The sequence below is a fragment of the Solanum dulcamara genome, chromosome 1, assembly GCF_947179165.1.
Source record: "Solanum dulcamara chromosome 1, daSolDulc1.2, whole genome shotgun sequence".
Lineage (NCBI taxonomy): Eukaryota > Viridiplantae > Streptophyta > Magnoliopsida > Solanales > Solanaceae > Solanum > Solanum dulcamara.
Genome location: NC_077237.1, coordinates 88,429,704 through 88,452,179, shown reverse-complemented (window position 1 = coordinate 88,452,179; position 22,476 = coordinate 88,429,704). Strand labels below are relative to the sequence as shown.

General features: G+C 32.5%; 4 protein-coding genes across 5 annotated transcripts; 1 reads left to right on the top strand and 3 right to left on the bottom strand.

Annotated features, from left to right (window-relative positions):
* The first annotated feature begins 212 nt into the window (after positions 1-212).
* On the top strand, positions 213-7,131 carry LOC129883754 (chaperone protein dnaJ 49). Of its 2 annotated transcripts, none has more exons than XM_055958354.1 (3): positions 213-315; positions 3,248-4,364; positions 6,622-7,131. In XM_055958354.1, exon 2 carries the CDS (start codon positions 3,314-3,316, stop codon positions 4,361-4,363), a length of 1,050 nt encoding a protein of 349 aa, XP_055814329.1. In that variant the 5' UTR covers positions 213-315; positions 3,248-3,313; the 3' UTR covers position 4,364; positions 6,622-7,131. The 2 variants fall into 2 exon arrangements, with proteins under 2 accessions (XP_055814329.1, XP_055814330.1); XM_055958355.1 differs by having other exon boundaries at positions 228-315; positions 3,176-4,364.
* A 2,366-nt stretch (positions 7,132-9,497) lies between these two features.
* Positions 9,498-10,478, bottom strand: LOC129890897 (uncharacterized). The gene has a single exon (XM_055966317.1). The coding sequence runs from the start codon at positions 10,339-10,341 to the stop codon at positions 9,976-9,978; it is 366 nt and encodes a 121-aa protein (XP_055822292.1). The 5' UTR covers positions 10,342-10,478; the 3' UTR covers positions 9,498-9,975.
* Positions 10,479-12,384: 1,906 nt separating this feature from the next.
* LOC129883744 (uncharacterized) lies at positions 12,385-15,039 on the bottom strand. The gene is made up of 3 exons (XM_055958346.1): positions 14,924-15,039; positions 13,453-13,605; positions 12,385-12,920 (listed from the first exon to the last, which is right to left on the bottom strand). Exons 2-3 carry the CDS (start codon positions 13,601-13,603, stop codon positions 12,658-12,660), a joined length of 414 nt encoding a protein of 137 aa, XP_055814321.1. The 5' UTR covers positions 13,604-13,605; positions 14,924-15,039; the 3' UTR covers positions 12,385-12,657.
* Positions 15,040-16,864: 1,825 nt separating this feature from the next.
* On the bottom strand, positions 16,865-21,118 carry LOC129883735 (UDP-glucuronic acid decarboxylase 4-like). Its single transcript, XM_055958343.1, has 8 exons — positions 20,821-21,118; positions 19,772-20,070; positions 19,425-19,572; positions 18,737-18,816; positions 18,480-18,563; positions 18,322-18,396; positions 18,073-18,165; positions 16,865-17,086 (listed from the first exon to the last, which is right to left on the bottom strand). Exons 1-8 carry the CDS (start codon positions 21,116-21,118, stop codon positions 16,865-16,867), a joined length of 1,299 nt encoding a protein of 432 aa, XP_055814318.1.
* Positions 21,119-22,476: the final 1,358 nt, after the last annotated feature.

The window sequence follows — 22,476 nt, the reverse complement described above, 5'->3', positions numbered from 1 at the left end:
GAATGTAAAATACATTAACAATTGTACAGTGTAATAAAGACAGGTATTAACCCTTTTTTTCTTCTTATTTAATGATTTTTTTTAAAAAATTAATATACAAACATCTATATGATTTATATATTTATTTTAAAAAAATAATCAATTTCGTCGTCAAATATATGACTCTTTCACTGATGTGGCGCGTGTGAATTGGTTCGACTATAAAGACCGCAAATCTGCTTGCGTCTCTCATTTTTTTGCGACTCTCAAAATTCTCTTCCTCTGCTCACCGTCCGGTCGGTCGGTCGTCTCTTCAGATTTCACTTCCGGTAGCCGGTGAGTAGTTTCCGTGAAGCTCTTACAGTTTTTTTCCTATCATTTTTATGGTAGAGCTTTTCAGATTTGATTCATTTGTGATACAAGTTCTTAAGCCCTAATTTTCAATACTTCATCGATTATGTTTTTTGCTTGATTATGTGTTTATATATGAATTTGAGCAATTGGTTGGATATTTTTCCTAATTAAGGAAATGGAATTGCGATCACGGTTTCTCCGTGTGTGTGTGTATCTTGGATCTCTAGTTTAATACAGTTATTGACAGTTCATGCCCTTTTTCTTATAAGTATTTCATTGATTTTTGCTTCATTACATGTTTATATGTGAAGTTGAACAATTGGTTGGGTATTTTCATAATTACGAATGTTGAATTGAGATCCTGCTCCCGTGTGTATGTAGTAGGACAAGTACTTTTCAGTAGAGCAATTGGTTGGATGTTTCCTGATTAAGTAAATTGAATTGCGATCAAGGCTTCTTCGTGTGTGTATCTTGATCTCTAGTGTAAGTACAGTTATTGACAGTTCTAAGCCTTTTTTAATTACATATTTCATTGATTTTTGCTTCATTACATGTTTATATGTGAAGTTGAGCAATTGATTGGGTAGTTTTCGTAATTAGGAGTGTTGAATTGCGGTCCTCCTCTTGTGTGTATCATGATTCCTAGTAGAACAAGTATTTTTCAGTAGAGCAATTGTTTGGATGTTTTCCTAACTAAGGAAATTGAATTGCAATCAAGTCTTCTTCGTGTGTGTCGTGATCTCTAGTCTAATACAGTTATTGACAGTTCAAGCCTTTTTTTTTTAAAAAATAAAATATTTCATTGATTTTTGCTTCATTTCATGTTTATATGTGAAGTTGAGCAATTGGTTGGGTATTTTTCGTAATTAGGAATATGGAATTGTGATCTTGCTCCTTTGTGTACCATGATTCCTAGTAGAACAAGTATTTTCAGTAAAGCAATTGTTTTCCTAATAAGTAAATTGAATTGCGATCAAGGCTTCTTCGTGTGTGTATCTTGATCTCTAGTGTAAGTACAGTTATTGACAGTTCTAAGCCTTTTTTAATTACATATTTCATTGATTTTTGCTTCATTACATGTTTATATGTGAAGTTGAGCAATTGATTGGGTAGTTTTCGTAATTAGGAATGTTGAATTGCGGTCCTCCTCTTGTGTGTATCATGATTCCTAGTAGAACAAGTATTTTTCAGTAGAGCAATTGTTTGGATGTTTTCCTAACTAAGGAAATTGAATTGCAATCAAGTCTTCTTCGTGTGTGTCGTGATCTCTAGTCTAATACAGTTATTGACAGTTCAAGCCTTTTTTTAAAAAAAATAAAATATTTCATTGATTTTTGCTTCATTTCATGTTTATATGTGAAGTTGAGCAATTGGTTGGGTATTTTTCGTAATTAGGAATATGGAATTGTGATCTTGCTCCTTTGTGTACCATGATTCCTAGTAGAACAAGTATTTTTCAGTAAAGCAATTGTTTTCCTAATAAGGAAATTGAATTGTGATCACGGCTCCTCCGTGTGTATTGTGATCTCTAGTTTAATATAGTTACTTTTAATATTTAATTGATTTTCGCTTCATTACATGTTTATATGTGAAGCTGAGCAATTGGTTGGGTATTTTTCGTAATTAGGAAAATTGAATCGCGATCACAGTTCCGTGTATCGGGATTCCTAGTAGAACAAATATTTTTCACTAGATTTAATTCATTTGTAATACAGTTATTAGCAGTTCAAGCACTAGTTTTCAGTATCTCATCAGTTTTTGCTTCATTACATGTTTGTGTGTGATTAGAAGTAATTGGTTGGTAGTTTTGTAATTAGGGCAATTGAACTGGTCAGCTTCTCCCTATTAGAATTTCTCTTTCTCAGTGGATTTAGCTTGTGTGTAATACATAATAGACAGTTCAACGTGTTCCTGTAATAAGTTTGAGTGATTTGTTAGGTATTTTGGTAGTGAGGTGAATTGAGTTGCAGTCACGGCTTCTCTGTGTATCATGATCTGTAGTAGAATTTGTATCTGTTATCAGATGTTCATTTATTTCTCAACCAATGAAGCCTAATTTTCAGTTTCCGTTTGTATGTGTTAATATTAAGTAACTTGTTTGGTATTTTGGTGATTAGGTGAGTCGAATTTTCAATAGTTCCTTCTCCCTATATCTTGTTCCTAGTAAGATGTGTTTTTGGTTGGATGTGTCTTTATTTGTTATACAATCCTAAATAGACTGATTCCCAATTTCGTATCTCATCGATATTCTGATTCATTACACGTTTTTGTGTGTTAATTTTATAATTTTCTTATGTACTATGGTATAAAAAAATTGAATGGCGATCATTGGTTACCAGAGTATTGTGGTTTCTAGTAGATGATTTAAGCCCTAATTTTTAATATCTTGTCTAATTGTTGCTTCATAAGAGTTTTGGGTTACTTTGAGTGTTGACTGGATATTTTTTGTGATATGGCGAGTTGATTTGCAGGCACTATTTTTTCGTGTGTATTGTGATCCTAGTAGTATGTGTATTTTTGAGTGGATTTAGTTTATTATTAATTCAATTGTAAACAATTCAAGCCATAACATTCAACATCTTGTTTTTTGCTTCATTATTCGTCCTATTTTCAGATTTGTGATATCGATAAACACTAGTATGCTTCATTACATGCGTGTGTGATAATTTTGAGCAATTTATTATGTATTTTGTTAGTCAAATCAATTTTTCATCACAGCTTTTGTATGTTTATCACAACGTATTTTTTTTTCTTGTCTTGATTGATCTGATATTGACCAATACTGTAAAGTGCTCATGCATGTTTATGTGTGATTATTTTGAGTAATTTGTTTGGTAATCAGGTGAATTGAAATTGCAAGTGCTTGCATCTCTCTGAGTATTCTGATCTCTAGAAGATTGTGTTTTTGTTTCAGAGCTGTAAGTCTCAGTTTTAGAGTTTCTTGTCAAGTTGAGTTGAAGTTGTTGCGTTGAAAGCTAGAATGGAAGGTAACAAGGATGAGGCTTTAAGATGCATTGGTATTGCCAAGGAGGCAATTGCATCTGGCAATAAGCAGAGAGCACTTAAGTTTATCAGAATTGCACGGCGCCTTAACAGTGATCTATCTGTGGAAGATCTTTTGGCTTCTTGTGAAAATCTGGAGTCATCGCCTTCCGAGTCCTCAAGTGAGGTTCGAAACGTTGAAAATATGAAAAATGGCACGAGTCGTGTCAAGTCTGATGAGGTATCCGATGGGGAGAGGAACTATACAGAAGAACATGTGCAGTTGATTAGGCAAATTAAGACTAAGAAGGACTATTATGCGATTCTTGGTCTAGAGAAGGGTTGTTCAGTTGAGGAGATTAGGAAGTCATACAGGAAATTGTCATTGAAAGTTCATCCCGACAAAAATAAGGCTCCAGGCTCTGAAGAGGCGTTTAAGAAAGTATCCAAGGCATTTAAGTGTTTGAGTGATGATGATTCGAGGAGGCAGTACGACCAGACAGGTTTGGCTGAGGATTTCGAGTATAATCAGCAGCATAATGTTAGGCGCAGGAGGAGAACTGGGCACAGCTATTATGATGATGATTTTGATCCTGATGAGATTTTCAGGGCATTTTTTGGTCGTTCCGATATGTTTAGGACAGCTCATGTTTACAGGACAAGAACAAATGCTGCTCCCCAGAGAGAGGATTTAGGTTCCACTGGGCCCAACTTACTTCTCCTCCTTCAGTTATTACCATTTTTGATTATCATCTTACTTGCTTATCTTCCTTTCTCGGAGCCTGATTATTCTTTGCAGAAGAACTACCAATATCAGTTTAGGAGGATGACTGAAGAACATGGAGTAGAATATTTTGTTAAATCACATGAATTTGATCAGAAGTATCCTCTTGGTAGTTCTGATCGAGATAACATTGAAGACCATGTCATTAGGGATTACAAAAACATGCTTGGTCGTTACTGTCATATAGAACTCCAGCGGCAACAATGGAACAGGAAGTACCCAACTCCTCACTGTGACAGGCTTCAAACTTTTGGAGTAGCATGAGGTTAGCTAAGTTTCATTTCACTCCTATGTTTTTTTGTTGAAGAAGCTTTGCTGCTATACTGAACCTATTGACTTCATCAAAATCAGTATAAAATTCTGTAAGTTTTATGTAATCATTAGGACATAGACTAGTCAATATTCATTCAACATATTATGCAATTAGTGTCTTATCAGGGATTAATTTGTATCTATGGCACCCAAAATTATTGTACACTTTTTTTTTAGTTCATCCCCAGCTTCACAGGTGTATAGAAGTATGCATCACCACAGGAAGATATATTTTGCATTGAGGTTCAGAAATGGATGTCGGAGAGAAATAAAGTTCTCTCATGTATCCAATATAAAGAGAGAAATAAACTTTCCTCAACTATAAAATATAATAGGTTGATGCAACATAGCTGTCATCTGTCCTCACCCACCCGAAGCTCTTGTCTCAGTCACTGGCCCTAGCTCAGACCTACCACTAAAGTACTTTTCGTCTAGCATTGTTAATTTTTAAGCAAATCTTGGTACTCTTCAAAATGTTGAGGGGTTATTGAGGTCTTACAGCATGAGCTAACCTTCATGTATTCAGGACTCCCATATGAAAGTGATAATTTTGACTATTCATATTTTAAGGCATGGCACGATTTTTAGAAATTCATTCTGTGGGGAGAGTGAAGGGAAAGGGGGAATGTGAAGGTAATTTTTTGGTTATCGTTTTTTGTTTGCCATATCATTTTCTTTCAAGAGTGATTGTATGCCATTTCCCCCCTTAACCTTTTGTGTATGGTGGATGCTAACTTTACCATGGATTAGTGTAAGGATCAATCGTGAGTTAGGGATAAATCAACTTATTTTATTTATGTGGTTGCTCTCATTCAACCGCTTCATATATCTCGTTGGAACAATAGGATGATATAGATTGTTTGCTGGGTTGACAGTCATGGTGTTTGTATTTGCTTCGTCTCATTTTGGATTTGAGGGATAAATTGACTTTGTTTTCTGTGTTTGCACTATTTCATGTTTTTTTTAAGATAACTCGCTAGTTCATGTTTCAACCACCTACCTTATCTCCTTGGTCCATCTTGGGCGCTTTTTTAGTTGGTATGAGTTATGTCCTTTTGTGGATGAACAATCCATGGCAACCCAAATATTTTGTTAATACTAGAGTTTCACTGAAAAATACTAAACTTTGGAGCCTTCATATCATGTTTGACTTCTTGCTAATCCAATATTTTTTCTGAACTGCTTGAAGCTTATATCGACATTCATTCTCTAATATCCTACTTTTATCTGTCATGATAATTTTAAGGAGCTGTAATAAGGAATTTATAATGATGAAAATACGTCTCTTCGTGTTGGTTGTGGTGGTAGTGCTTAAAGAGGGGCCTATATTTTCTAGCCTTTTTTTCTTTCAAATGAATGCTTTCTATTTCCCTCTCTTTTTTTCCTTTAAAGATTTGTTCTAGCTCATCTGTGGAGAGGGGCTGGGGAAACTTAAGTCTATCTTTAGTTCTTGCACCCTTTTGTTTTCTAAGTGGAAGACATGGTGAGGGATTGATTGACGTCGGTGGGCTGGATTATATTCTGGGCCTGGCAGTGCAGCTTCTATTTTAAACTTGTCGCTCTTTATCCTCGATCCTGAAGGCCTGAGATGACTGACTGAAGCCTAATTTAATAGAATCTTTTTTAAAGCTGGATCTGGAATGTTAAAAAATATGTTTTGTATTGCTTATAGCTGTAAGATCTTATTTTCCCAACTATGATTATTTCCGTATATTTTCTGTATTTTTGGCCTTCTTGATGCATATTATCAAAATATGCAGATTGGTTTGTTGCAATAATCTTTCTATGATGATGACTTTGTGGGTTTGATGTCCTGCATAGTTTTTTTTTGCGAGGCTTAGCTTCTTGCTATTTGCAATTTTTGGAGCAAATGCTGCACCATCTTGTATTTCATGTACATGTGCAAGTGTACATGAATATGTATAGAGACCCTTCCCACTATTCTTATAGTGTGAAAATTAGCCTAAAATGCTGTGACATCTTTATTCAAGATATTGATGCAATTACGTTACGGTTTTCCCCAATACATAGTAGCAGGCTCTGAATAGATAGAATTGCAGCTGAACTATTATCGTGTGCAAATCAAAAGTCAAAGCATGATATTTATTCATAATTTCATATAAACATGTCCTTTATAAATAATACCTAATTCTCAAATGTTAATGGGACTGCCTGTAATTTTTCTACTTTTTGCTTTATTGATCGCACAGGTCTGTTGACTATAGATGGGATGGAGCTTTCAGGTGCTAGTTGAACATTTTTTTATGCTGCGAAGAGGCTTGGTTTGGCCGATAAGGCAAGTAATGAAGCTTCATTTCCACAAGTTTTGACCAACCATTGTTCTCGTATTGTTGTGGATGTCTGTTCACTTGACAACACCCAGCTTAATGACCAAGAAAGAATCGAGGCTGCTGACACCTTATTTACACTTTTCTTTTCGCAGTTTTATTTCTTTTTGCAGTGCTCGGTACTCCCATCTATTATTCGCTTCCCCAACCTGCTAATGCAGCTGGTTAGTATTTGCAGGAAACTGAAAGGAATGCAAATATGATGAAATAAGCGTAACATATTTTTCCAGTGCTTTATAATACCACCTTGCTTCTGAGATTAGAAACCTTGTAATCTTGTATACTATAGTTATGCATATTTCAGACTGTTAAACTGTATGGTGAGTGAAATACGCAGAACTTTCTGATTTACTTATTTGTCTCAGAAGCTAACCAATGCCTCTCCAAGTTTGTATGCCCAACATGCACTTTATTACCCGATGAACTGTGCAGTATATTAGATACTACTCCCTCCATTTTGATTTATAGGACACTATTTCCTTATACGTTTGTTAATAAAAACATTTATAATTTTTTGACAACATTTTAACGTTATACTTTCATTTTGCTCTAAATGAGAAGTTTTTATATCCATATTTAAGAACGTGAGTTTCAAATGTTTTATAGCCAAACAAATGCTCTGATTTGCTGTTGAATTTGAGTCTTGAGCTGAGGGTCTTATGAAGTTGAGATAGGGATAAGGTTGTGTACATTCTACTGTGTTGTTCAAGTTGTATAGTCATACGAAGGCTATAATATATTTAAGACAGCCTTTTGAAGTCCAATCATTTCTTTTTGAAATTTTGTGTTCCATTCAAATCAAATCATATATTTTTTGAAAAAAGATGTAATTACTATGATGAGGTCCTAGCGTCACCATCACCATGTGTACCAATAAAGTTGAAATTTATTATATGAATTCTTATTGTTTTATTTTGGGAGCCACCAATGAATTCAGTTTTTTATTTAAGTTCAACTCATATTATTATTGTCACGGTAAATAAAGGTCAGATGAATCATGACCTTGATTAAATAAGAGAAATACGGGGTTAATTATTGTATGTGATCTCTTATTCTAAGTAATATATTGGTTGATGCAATTGGGATCTGATCACATGGTGTGTCGTCTATGGATCTGATGAATTAACTTTAGAAATTAGAATCTTGAGACCTGTCAGAAAAATTGAAAATTTCACACTAATTGTCTCCTTAACAATTATTAATGACTGTCCACTGTTTTTGACTATGCTACAGCTCCTTAACATACGGTAAATTCATATGGTTTGAATTTTTTTGGAACTTTACTTTGAGTGGGAGTTTAATGTACTAGACAAACATTTTCTCTACCTTTATAAGGTAAGGATAAAAGTACGTTTTTTGACCCTACTTGTTAGATTAATAAGTATGTTATTGTTTCCTATTTGCTATGCATATTAACACAAATAAGGCCCCTTTTTGTTTTTTTATTTGGTGATCGATATTCATTATTGGTCTTGATTAATTCGAATTTGTAATAAAAACCCTTTCTTTTATCGTTTCACGTAAATGCTCCTTATGAAAGACGACTCTAATATAACTAGACTACATGCATATTTATTTTGTTTCATTGCAATTTTATTTTTTAGCCCCCAAAAGGTATTTTTTGATACTTCGTAGAATTAATTGAGGTATGCGCAAATTAATGCAAACATCATAATTATAAAAAAAGATTGATATCTTTGGAGTCTTTGTGTTTGACACCAAGTCTTATTATTATTTAGAGATAGTAGTATATTCTATTGGAATAATGACCATGTGATTTTTTCCAAGCCCCTTGTTTATGACACTCTTGATATCATATGATTCTTGTTATACGACATGGTGACTGAATTAATAGTCACAATATTAAAAAGTCACTTATTTTTGTTGAAACTAAGAAAAAAGTCACATTTGTGAAATGGTAACTTTTAGTTGAATAATCATCTGAAAAATCAATTCTTGAACGAAAAAAGAAAATGAAGGTCTTTAAGTATAACAATAATATATCTAGTATAGTTTTATAAGTGAGATCGAAAAGATAGGATATATGCAAATTTTATCCTTACTATTATAAAATAAAAAGGTTGTTTCTGATAAATCAATGGCTCGAAAAAGAGACTAGGTATCTTTTTAAGCAACTTAAAATAAAAAAGTCTCACCAAGTGTGCAAGCAAGACAATATTTCCCAGAGTGGAGTCTCTATGTTGGGCTAGTATGTTATTTTATTTTATTTTTAAATAATAACCTATCAATGTTTAAATTGTTTTATTTGACTTTATCACATAGAGTGGGACAAATGTACAAGCATTTTGAAATGTAGAGTGCATCTGATGTCATTTGTGTTTATTTTTTACAAATTAGTTGAAAGTGTTGAAAAGGACTAATTGTTGTTATTCCGTTTTCTTTAATTGGTTGAAAATGATATTTACCTATAGTTAATTTTAAGTGATCCAATTTATGTCCTTCACTTAGCCTCGCTCTTTGGTTTAGGATGAATCGATTAAATTTGAAAATTTAATTACGAACTTAGAAGTGAAATTATCTTAAAATGATTTTTTTGTTGTTTTTGCTGAATTCTTTTATAACAAAAGTGATAAATTGAAATAACAAGAGATACTACATTCTACCGTTTGCTTTGAGCCTGATTTAGAGTGAGCTTACCAATTACTGATTACAGTTGACAGTTAAATTCAATCTTCAAAATCGTATAATATAAGAAAATTGTGGAATGCATAAAATCCTTTTAAAGGTAGAAATGACTTTCTTATGATAATAATAATTACAATTAAGCAAGTAAGAGGCCTAATTACGTATACGCTTAACCAAAAAAACATAAAAAACCTTCAAAACAATTTTTTTAACAAACCTTAGTGAAAGATCTTGTAGATCTATAAACAAAACATTGAGATTCAATTGCCATGAAATATCCATACAACCTATCACAACTTGGACGTAGCAACAATTACTTAATGCAATACTAAATGCAAAAAATAACTAAAATTTCAATAAATACGTAAAATTTCATCTAATAATTTCAGATATACAATGAGTTCAATACTAAAAATCTTAAAATATTAAACCTATTAGTTCAAATTTCCTGAACCTTAAATATGTATTTTAAAAAAAACAACATAAAATAATAGATCTCAAATCGTATAAATCAAATGTCTCGTGATTGAGAGTTTAAATTCTAAATCCGTCTCAGTCATTTCGGTAACTTCAATCTTCATCATCACCACCACCACCAAAGATCGAAAATGGATTATACAGAAGAAACAGAACAAGGAGAAGAACAAGAGCAACACCAACAGGGGAACCACTAGCACGATGAATAGAATTTGGCTCACCACTCGAAAAAATACTAGAAACGAATGAGCCACTGTCAGATGAGAGAAATTGAATTGTGAGAAGTAAAATTATAGGCAAAAGGAGCAATCCAATTGGGGTAAGAAGTTCTGAGATGAATTCAGTTATCGCTTCGCCATTTTCACCGATTAATGACGGAACGATCATCACTGCTATCACCACCACCGCTAATAAGGCCGCGTGTGGTGGTCCACGGTGTTGATCGTCGATCATGTTCATATTGACAGAAATGTGAGTGAATTTGAAGAGAGTTTGTTGGTGCTCTGTTTTTCTTTTTCTTTTTTTGGGTTTGGTAAAGAGGGAAATGAGTAGATGTGTGGGACTTTTTGGTCTTAAAACATTATTGAGTCACGCGTTTTAGTGTATGTGGGGTGTGGGTGTAGGTGGTGGGTGGGTTGGTTTGGGGTCGGGTGGGCTGGGGGTTGGCCGTGAGTGTAATGGTATAAGTCTGCTTGGCTGTGAGACCGAATGATCAAGTAGAGACGGGGTGGGGGAGGGGGCTCAAGCTAAGATTCTGCTTATGAGTGTAATAATATAAATTAGCCTGACGATGAGACTGGTTAAACAACGACAGGGGTTGGGTTGGGGTGGGGTTGGGTTGGGGTTCATGTTAAGATTCTGCTTGTGAGTATAATTATACAAGCATGTCTGACTGTGAGATGGATTGATCAAATAAAGACCGTAATTGAGGGCTTAAACTAAGATTCTGCTCGTGAGCATAATGGTATAAACCTACCTGGCTATTAGATCAACTGGTCGAATATAGACGGAGTTCGAATTTAAGTTATATATTTTGATGATGTAATTATTTTTTTTTAAAAAATTCGGTGTATTTAACATATTGTAGTATATATGTAATGAAGTCATGATTTTGAACTTTATAAGTCTGAGATTCAAGTTATATAAAATTACTGAGTTTTAAATTAATGATTTGTATATATTCAATAAATTTTTCAATAGGAATAAAAATATGAATCAAAATTATTAAATTCGACTGAATCCCTAATGGGAGCATACATATAACTTGCTTAATTTCCTATGTTACCGATTTTACTTTTTATCGAAAGTAAGATGTACAATATATATAGTACGAGTGATATAATAAAATTCATTAAAACTTATTCTTTATTTGTTTCTCATCTTGTGATTTCTAGGAAGTTGGAGATGAGCTTTCTTGCCTTTTTCTGGCTGCCTTGTATTTTCTTTTTGTTTGAGGAATATGAGTACACTATATGGGACCTTTTAATTTGGTCTTATAATATCAACTAGTGCATTTTGAGAGAGATGTTTTTGTATGTGCATTTCGAGAGCTATGTTGGGATGGATAGGATTTCTCTCTTCCTAATCAGAGATCTCGGATTTTAATTTTAGATATGAAAAAATTCTTGATAAAAAACGATTTCTCTTTTAATGAGTATGCTAATTCGAATTAATCAGTATAAACCGGACATCAGACGGAAACAAAAGAAAATGGACCACTTACGCGTTTGTTTGAATAATATGCATACAAAAGAACTTTCTAACCCTTGAATATATATATAGAAATTGCTTCCCTTACTAATCCACTTTTGTTTTCTCTTAAGAAACTCTATTTTCTTTCTTAGAGAGGACATGTTCACATTTAAGAATGACTCATCTATTACAAATATGGGAAAATCAGTCTTCATTTGCGTGTGAGAGAGAGATATTGTGGAGTGGGTATTGGGTTGGGGGAGGTATTGTCGAGATTTATTTAATTAAAAATTAAAGTAATAGGGGCGATAATTGATGCACAAAGCATTGCACATTCACATAGGATCAGAAGAAAGGCAACGCCCTAAGAGGTAGATATAATCTACATGACATAAACATTAGTGGCTCATTTCACAGCTCGAATTCATGATGAATAAATTATTTCACTATTACTACAATTTAACTGGTTATAGTAGGTTATCACTCTATATTTCACATTATCATATTAGACTTGCTGTGAATCAACTTTAACTTTGATAGTATACAACAAATTACACTATCAAATGCAAAGAACATAACTCTCAAGAAAAATAAAAAATCTAGCACCCTTCATGAATATTGTTTCACAATCTTCATAAATAGGACAGGAACACTGAAAAATAGTCATTTAATCCACAAGCATAACTAGCAAAAACAAAGACAGGTAACAACAACATACCCAGTGTAACCCCACAGTACTCATACCTTACCCCTACCTTGGTGGGGTAGAGAGGTGTTTTCCAGTAGACCCTCGGAAACAAAGACCAGGCATTTGAGGAAAATTCTCCAACTTCTAAAATGTTTCACTTAAACGAAATTGGTAGAAACCTTCCATTTTAAGTACATTACAATCTGTAAATTTACATCCATTAGAACAACATCATTGTGAGGTTTAACCTCAGAAGGAAGATGAACATGCAGAGACCCTCGATCCAAGGAAACTGCTAAATTACAGAATACGAAATGCAAAATAGTAGCTACTAAAGATACTAAAGAGAAACAACCGTGTATCTCGAGATGCAACAGAAAATTTCTTATTCTTAATCAGCCTGGGCCAACTTTAGGAATGTCATAGTGCTCACTCATGTTTGCCAAGTACTGATTGAAATCTTCGATTCGGTCGCGATGTGATTTATTAGCAGTCTTGGCCATCTTATGCATGTCGATCCTCTCTCTTTGTTCTATGTAGCGCCTCTCTGCAGGGGTTAGATTATCATCCCAGCGACCGGCATTTTCTTCACCAACAGATTTAGTTGCATCTGTGGTCTCTTCCTTGGTAGAATCATCTATGGATCCACTACCACCATCTACATTCAGTCAGAAACATGTTAGTGAAGCAGGTAAACAAGAAAAAACGTATATCATCTCTCAGAAGCACAAAAGATTGAAATGTTTTTTCTCTTTTATCTTTAGGCTGAAAGTGGAATACACCTCGGTTACTCATCCAATACTGTTTGGAAATTATGAGCGACATATAAGCCATTAAATGAAAATCAAGCTGATAGAATGTGTCAAAAGCTTCAGTTACCCAATGTCCGAGAAGGCTTAATCTGGTGAACAGTTGTTAAATCATAACTTTTAGCCCTACTGATCATATCCCTAAAAACTACCATGTATGATCTTATTTCCATTAGATGAATGAAAATTGGGATTTTAAGACCATCAGTTTGAATCACAACAATAAACTGTTCAATCCATTATGGACTAGCTATCATCGTTTCATCTATTGGTTTCATTGTACTACAACTTGAATGCAGAGGGAGGGTGAGAGGAATCAATAAATAGGCATAGTAATAATAAAAGTACAAAATTTATGCACTTCAAGATATCACTACTCACCAGTTGAAAGCTCGTTTTCTGTAACCTGGGAGATTTGATCATAATCCTTCTTTTCTTTCTTTTTCTTTTTCTTCATTCCAGCAGCTTTTACATCCAATGCCTTTCCCTTTAGTTTCAACTTCCCGCCAACCACATTATCATAGGCAGACATTTCTGTCAGGAAGTCAAAAAACATTGAGCTTTGGCCAGAATAACAAGAACTGTGAGGAAGCACACTTCTGGGAATTGATAAGCTTAATGCGCAGACCATATGTCATATTTTCAAACTGAGACTCTGTTTGTGGTACAGCAGTAAGTCACAAATAATACATACTAAGCGTCTTATCTGTTTTTAGTGACTGAATAATTCCCGAGGCTCAGTGACACATGATTCAAAACTCGGTGGGTAATGTGCCTACCCCTCTATCCTTCTCCACTTAAATACCATACTTTTATCTGCGGCAAGCTTCAAAACCATATGTATACCAAGCCCATACATCACACATTGTGGTCTTACCACTAGTCCAAAGCGTCTATCTTTTTCTTTTATGACCAAATATGGCTCAGTGACACATGATGTTTTTATCTGTGGCAAGCTTCAAAACGATGATGTATACCAAACGTACAGATCACGCATTGTGCTCTTACCACTAGTCCAAAGCCCTGGGTGGTTACATAGATGCCAGTTTACATATTCACAAAGTCTTAACTAAACTTTTTTCAGAAGAAAAAGAAACTGCAGTTACTTTTATTCTTCAGAAATACAAATGTAATTACAATTAACAAAGCAAGAAAAATGGATGATGCTTCATCCTTTTGTGCTTCTTTCTTCTTCTTCCTTCTTTTTTTGATCGGTCATCCATTGGTTCGTGTAAGGATAAGTGCGAGATTCAGAAAACCTCTAACTTTATAGAATCGTGAACTTTTGCCTTAATAGATAAATCATATAGTATGAGAATGAAAAAACAAACCCAAATAAAATGGAATTGATACACAGATTTCATGATAAATATTAACCGAAAATGCTACGAGTAAAACAGAATATGATTAATTCATAGTAATTCATTAGTGCTTCTTCTTATAACGAATCCTTTGCAACAACAACATACCCAGTTCAAGGATGCTGCAATTACTCACACACAGATAAACTATAACCACATGCTTCAATATGCTAATTAACAGGTTTCAAGAGCTTAAAATTCAGATAATTTCCATCACATACGGAACAAAAAAAACCTAATTCCTAAATCTCACTTCACCAAATATTTCAGCTCCGATAGAATTAGTTTTGTCACGATCCACAACGAAAAAAACCCAAAACTAAATTCGATAAACCAAATATAATCAGATGGAATTAGGAATTCACAAAAAAAAACATTATACAATGTAAACTTTTTGAAGTTTTTTTCTTATAAACAAAATATAAGAAAGAGATACAGATGAAAATCATGGTGGAGATTATGCCGCCGACGATGGAGGGCGGAGGACTCACCGGAGGAAAGAAAATACGGCGGCGCCGGAGCTTCCAAAAGCAGCAAGAGAGAAAGTAAAACAAATAAAAAAAAAGTGATTTTTACCAAGGAATGAAGAAGATGATATTTACTTTTGAGACCCACTACTATATTTAATTACATTCAAGACCCCTCATTTTCTTGTTTTGTTTTTTTACTTATATGGGTTCGCGCAACTACGAAAGTGTTGTATAGGTCGATTCTAATTCTGGATGCTTCTCGATTCTGAGAAATAAACGGAGGGGTAGCCCTTGATTTAATTGCGTCTCATATTCTTGTATTTCAAAGTTCTATTTTTCGTGACAATTATTTCTTGTTTTAATTGTATGAGTCGAACGATCAACTAAGTCAATAATAACAGGCTAACTGCATTTCTTACAAGAATGGAGAATAACATCGTCTTGTTTAATAACAGACTAACTATATCTCATAATTCTTATATTTTAATTTTTTGGTTATTAAATGATTTAGATCACTGAATATGTTATTGTTGCCATATGACTTAATATATTTTAAGTTTATGAATTCTTTTATGATGATTAATGGTTGTTAACTATATATTCATGAGAACAATACTTATTATCTTAGCATTGGTTCCTTATATGTAGAGTGAGGGGTTAAAAACACATTAAAGTATTTAGTTTTTTGAGTTTCATATTTAAATTATCACGTATGCGAGTTTCTTAAATGAACTATCACTAACTATTTATCAAAATACACTTTAACTATCGATTGTTCCCTTTAGAACATGACTATCACTGACTACTATAATCTTTTACATGGACTTGTGGAGCTATATATGTCTGCTTTGGTGTTCATATTTTGAATTGGGGCTCTAGTATGAATATCAGATACCAAGTGAAAAACCACAAAAAAAAAAAGAAAAAGAGTTGGTTCAACATTTTCACTATTAACTATGTTATAAGAAGGGGCGAATTTACATAGCTCGGAGGGGCTAGTTTCGATTGAAAATCTATGCATATATATATATATATATATATATATATATATATATATATATATGTATGTGTGTGTATATATATTTATAAAGAAAGTATAAATATTAAATGTGGCACCTTTAGAAATAATGAGTCTTGTGGTGTCATTGGTTAAACTTAAATTTATTGTAAAAAAAATTGTGAATAAGGAGATTAGAACTTTAGACTTCTTATAAGAAAAATCTTAATTAAACCAACAGAATAAGTTTAAATTTTGTATGCAAATTTGCTAATAAATATTAAGTATTATCTTACTCTACACTAGAGTTTTTGCCATAAATTACTATTTAAAGTAATGTGACACCTAAAAATTCAAAATTCTGGATCCGCCTCTGATTAAAAGTAAAACTTGTGAGCCTAAGTGGAAATTTGAACAATCCTTAATTGTCTTTTTGTATATGGATAGTTAAAATTCTTATGAGGTTTATCTATTTTCTGTCATTTGTATTTTTTGACACGAAAATTTGACCTTTCAGATACTTGTAATTTTCAAGCGATTCATAAATTGTTCAATTATTCAAATATGACAAGAAATAATTTTGTGAGTTTATTATTATAACATGTAAAGTTTAATTGTTTTAATCCGATAAAAATACATTATTTTTACTACGTTATTATAATAATATGTAAAGTTTATTTATCATATGTGAAATTAATCATTCCTTTTATCAAAGGCACGAGATCAGATTTCGATTACGATCTTTTCGAACTTTTCATTATATCCAAGTAAAATTAAAGAAAATTTAATACACCTTTGCATTCTATTTAATCCTCTTTCAATAAAGGATCTTATTTTGGAAGAAGTTTAATATAAGTAATAAAAACTGTAATTAAACAACCTCCTACCCTTCTTATTATTCATTTTCATTTTCTCCATTTAACCATTTTCATGGAGATTTTTTTTTAAAATTCTATATATAACTATTATATGGTTAATAGGTTGCCGGAATCTTGCTTGTCGTCGCCGAAAATACGTTGCCGGAAGTCGTCAACCATCATCGGAAGTCCTTGCCGGAGGGAAACTGCTGGCTCCCATCCTAGAAGTTGTTTTGCTTTTGTAATGTCTGGCTTTCTCTTGTGTGGATCATCTTCTGTGTTTGGCCTAAATTCTATTTTTGCATTTGGATCTATTGTTTCTTGCACCACCTGCAAATATTATTGAGGGTTATGGTGATATGGATGTGATTTATTCAGCATTAATCATACGTGGCCAACTTCAATTCACCAAACCAAGGTTCATCTCGTGTAGTCATTGTGGACTCGTACAAGGATATTCAATAGTACCATCGACTGGAGAAAGTAATAGTTTGGCTTGGACGCGTCTTAACATACTCTCCTCTAGCACCATTCACAGTTGACTCTCAACTTCATCTCTGATCTGAGGATCGTCTTGAGTTTAAGAAATGATGAAATACTTTGTATGTAGTTTTTTTGATCTCTCTTAAATGAGTGATACATTATTAGAATTAGTCGAATCAGTGAATTTTATATAAAATAAGAATACTAAGTCCTACATGGGATGCCTATTCCTTGAACTTTTTGTTTTGCATTCCGTCGGTGTTCGGGGAATTCAAAACTTACCGATAGTAGCTGAGCCAAAAATTCTAATAAGAGACGGGAATAAAAAATGTAACACTATAGTAAAAGTGTCCTTTATATAAATTGTATTCAACAAGTTGTATATATAGATCTTTTACCTATATATGCCGTACGACAATTTAATTGACCCCTTTCATCATATATTGCTTCACTACTGTCTATAATTAGTTTGACTAGTTTGAATTTGCGATATATAAAGCTCATAATGAAAGTTTTAGCGTTCCTTATCTAAGATAACTTTGATTCTCAAAACTCAAACTTTAAACCTCGTTTTAATGGAGGAACATTTACCGCTTAATCATACATCCTTTGGTTTGATGATCATATATACATGCTAAAGGATTCAATAACTCCTTAGTACCCTTTTTATGTTTACTTTTAAATCTTCAACTATAACTCAAGATATATCCTCTGTATAGAATCGTCTTTAATAGGAAGAGCTTAGCTTCATATTAAGACTTCTCGACATAAATTCGAATTGATCGAATCACATAACATATATCGAATATCAGATGAAAAAAAGACATGCATACCTTAGCTAGTTCAAGCATGGTGAATTCACCAGGATTCCCAAGATTGAAAGGACCTACATGATCTCCTTCCATCAACCTCATCAAACCTTCAACCTATTAATTAATTACAACAATCACACACACAAAAAAATCTAATAAATAAAATTAAAGATTTCTTAGTTATTTATTTATAACAGCAATTTCCAATAGACCTGTCTCGACATATAAATACTCTATTTTTAAATAAGTGAAGTGGAAATAAAAATTTACCAAATCAGAGACAAATTGGAAGCTCCTGGTTTGTTTTCCATCTCCATAAACTGTCATTGGCTCCTTTCTTAAAGCCTATAAATTTATAATATTCAAATATAATTTAAAAAGTATATATTTAATCAATTTTTAAATAATTTTATCAATTTAACACAAACCTGTGCAACAAAATTGCTAACAACACGACCATCATCTATACACATACGTGGTCCATATGTGTTGAAAATCCTAGCAATCCTAACCTACCAAAAAAAAAGTTTTTCTTAGCAAATCGTCTCGTATTTGCCTTTGTTAGGTAACAAAACTCTATCGTAAAATAAGTCAACTCAACGTGTTCGATTTCTTCAAGAGGTCAATATGTTCACATTTCTCAATTTTTTTGTGTTAAAATTAGATTTTCAAGTAGAAAATGAACCTCAATGTTAAGTCCTCTATGGTAGTCCATGGTCAATGTTTCAGCTGTACGTTTTCCTTCATCATAACAACTCCTGACACCTGCTCACAAGTTTTCTCAAAAAAAAAAGTCGAGTTTAAGTTCTATGCACTGGCAATATAAAAATTATGTACATAATCAGGTTACGTATTAGTAATGGATCGAGGGAGAAATTTCATCAAGGGGATCAAGAAACAATGTTCTTTTGTGTCTAGGGGATTCAACTAACAATTGACATACACACACAAAAAAATCACATATATAAATAGTCAAAGGTGGAACAGTGATTTGTAACTAATGGGTTCAAAAATCTAGTAGTCTTTTAAGTTATTGTGTTCTAAATTAGTATTTTGTATATCTTCAACGAAATTCTGAAGATAAATACATGATTTTGATTAAAGCTACTTTACATAGTACAAATTTTCAGTAAACCCCATTTGCCATATGTGGCTCCGTCATTGCTTATTAGGTAATTACATATAAATTTTCATAATTGTATCAGCTTGTAGAAGAGTGGAAGGGTCCTAGGTCGTTTGAGGGTTCGTATATGATACAAATAACAACGAATCTACCATCACATGTTAAAATATGATATCGATAAATATAAAATTATTTAGAGTGACGATGTACCTTCACAATCAAAGTTAACGAGTAAAATGAATTGACTTACCAATGGGATTAACATTGCCCCAATAAGTCTCAGCCTGAGGATGTTGCAATGGATCACCATAAACTTCACTTGTGCTAGTAATAAGAAATCTAGCTCCCACTCTTTTTGCTAATCCCAACATGTTCATTGTTCCCATCACATTTGTTTTGTGATATCTTTCCATTTTAAAGTCAAGGGAAAAGAAAAAACTCCAAAAAACAAACATGATCACATGAAAAATCATTGTGTATCATTACTATTTTCGACTTGAACTATATATATATTTATGTAGTTCACAGCTATTGTCAAGAGGATAGTAGTGCAATGATATTATGTACTTGATTTAAAGAATGTGAAATTAAGGATATGATGGTTTTGATTGGATTAAACTTGTAATGAACAGGAGAAGCAGGGCAAGCTAGATGATAAATCTGATCAACTTCTAACAAAATTGGCTCAACGACGTCGTGTCGAATGAGTTCAAATCTTGGGTTCTTGAAATGGTGCAACAAATTCTCTTTATTACCTGTAAAAAAATTATCAACAACAATAACACTATCTCCTCTTGCCATTAATCTATCCACCAAATGGCTCCCAACAAATCCTGCTCCTCCTGTCACTAATATTCTCTTACTCTTCCCCTTCAATCCCAATGGAACCTTTCCACCTACAACAACAACAAATATCAGTTAGATCTTTTTGTAACAACGTTGTTTATCAGAATATTTTTTGATTATTAATGTAACTTAAAAAATCAATTTCAAAGAAAACTCTGACTATTATAGTGAAATATTGTTATAAAAGACGACTACATCTATTAAACGACATTGTATATTCAAGTCTTGTCAGAATGTACACAATTTCTTTAGGGTATTTCAATCGAAATGTCATCCAAAATTTGAAATTTTGGACGAAAAATATGTCGAAAATATCGATTTTCGACGAGTATTGTTTCTTATATATTGGTCAATCAACTACGTTTTAATTCCAAATTAAAATATTTAAAGATCGACAATTTACATTTTTCTTATATGCATGTGTACATTTCCATGTTATTTGAGTTGATTTTATTTTAATATTACTTGAGAACTTGTCCTTCTAAAGACTCTTTAAACTAGAAATTCTCTTGAATCTCATATATTTGTTCCTACTAGTAGAGTCAGATAGAATATAAGTTCAATTGAACTCATTAATTTTCAAATGAGATAGGAAAAGGCTAAAAATTAATTAGAATAGACGCAACGCCAATTCATTTTCCCTTATTATCGTGCTAAATCTTACGACATTGAAGGAGGTGAACCTACGTCAACACATTTCTATTCCGATGACAAGTATATATATAATTTGCTAAAACTTAAACAAATTAAATTCTAAATTCACAATTTCAAAATGCAATGTAAAATCACACTAAAAATACCTGCATTAACATGATCGGTTTCATCAACCAACTCGTACGCAATTCTTCGAGGAATCGGATTACTTGATATGAACGTATCTTGAATATTAATTGTCTCGAAATCGGAATTTAATATTGGAGAAGAAATAGAAAACACTGAGAAAATGGCAATGGACATAGCAATTCCAATTAAAAGACACACAAATCTTTGTTTTTCAAGCACATATTGAATTGAATTTCTAAATGAAAATCTCTTCATCATGCTGTGTTTTTTAATGTAATTTTTATGAATCACCTCATGATTATCATCAGATCTCATGATGAAAATTAGAAAAAATTATGTTAATTTTTTTTCTTGTTCTATATTTTTATTTTTTTGGGGTGAGATCTAATTTAGAATTTGAGGTCATAAGAAGAAAAAAAAGTGGAGGGATTTGCATGAATTTTGAAGACTAGTGGCTTTCTTCACTTTGCATTTTAGCAATTTAAGCTATTCCAAGTGTAATTATTTTGCCTCCAAATTTCTAATATTCTAGTAATATCTTCTATACCTTCTTTTCTATAGCTAGAAAATAAAATATTTGAAAATTTTCGAGCTTATATTAGTAAATAGTGATATATGGATTAGGGCGGTATGGTGCGATGAATAAGATTTATTAATATTTGATTTGAGGTCTTGAATTCAAGTTATAAAAATGAAAAATATTAATTAGAAAACACTTGTTCTTTAATGAGTTTTATGTGATGCGAATCTATAAAAATACTATTAGCATTTCCTCTTTTTGCTACTTTTTTTTCTTTTCAAATGGTGTTTGAATAGAGAAATATGATCGGTGATAATTAGTTTAGTCGACAAGTGGTGTTGGAGACTTGGGATTGAAAGTACTTGAGATGGGCTTAATTAAATGCACATAGTTAGATAGAATTTATATAGTTGACAAAAGAGGATATAGCGTAATAGATAACTAGTTCATTCGTCTGAATTCATAAAACTTAATCTCAGATTTTTTATATGTGTTAAAAATCTATTATATGAGTACCAATAATGTGTATATATATATATATATATATATATATATATAGTCGATTTGATTTGACCCTTCTTTCTAATATAAAACCAACTGTCAAATTTTGAATTGAAGATCGAACCAAACCAACTCAAAATACTTGTCGATATTTGTAATCGATTTAGTTTGGTTTTCGGTTCGATTTGATTTTTCAATTTTTTTTGTTTCACCCCTATTAGGGGTGTACATGGACCGGATTGGTTTAGATTTTTTACAAACCAAACCAAACCATTTGTGTCGGATTATTAAATCTATAAACCAAACCAAACCAATAAAATTCGGGTTTTTCAATATCAATTTTTCTCGGATTTTTCGAGTTTTTCGGGGTTTTTTTGGGTTTTTCGAGTTTTTTCGGGTTTCTCGGGTTTTTCATAATATCTAATAAAAAGAACAAAGCAGTGCTTCTTAAAAAGAGTTCTAGTATAAAATATCAACATATAAGATGAAGGCAGAACACTATTTGAAGTTTTAACTTTATAATATAACTTTATAAGATGAACTTTATTTGTATATTATTTAGATGTGCTTCTCAAGTCCAAATCTAAATGTAAGAAAGAAAAAAAAAATATGAAAAATTTATAAATTACATTTTAATAAATATTTTTATGTA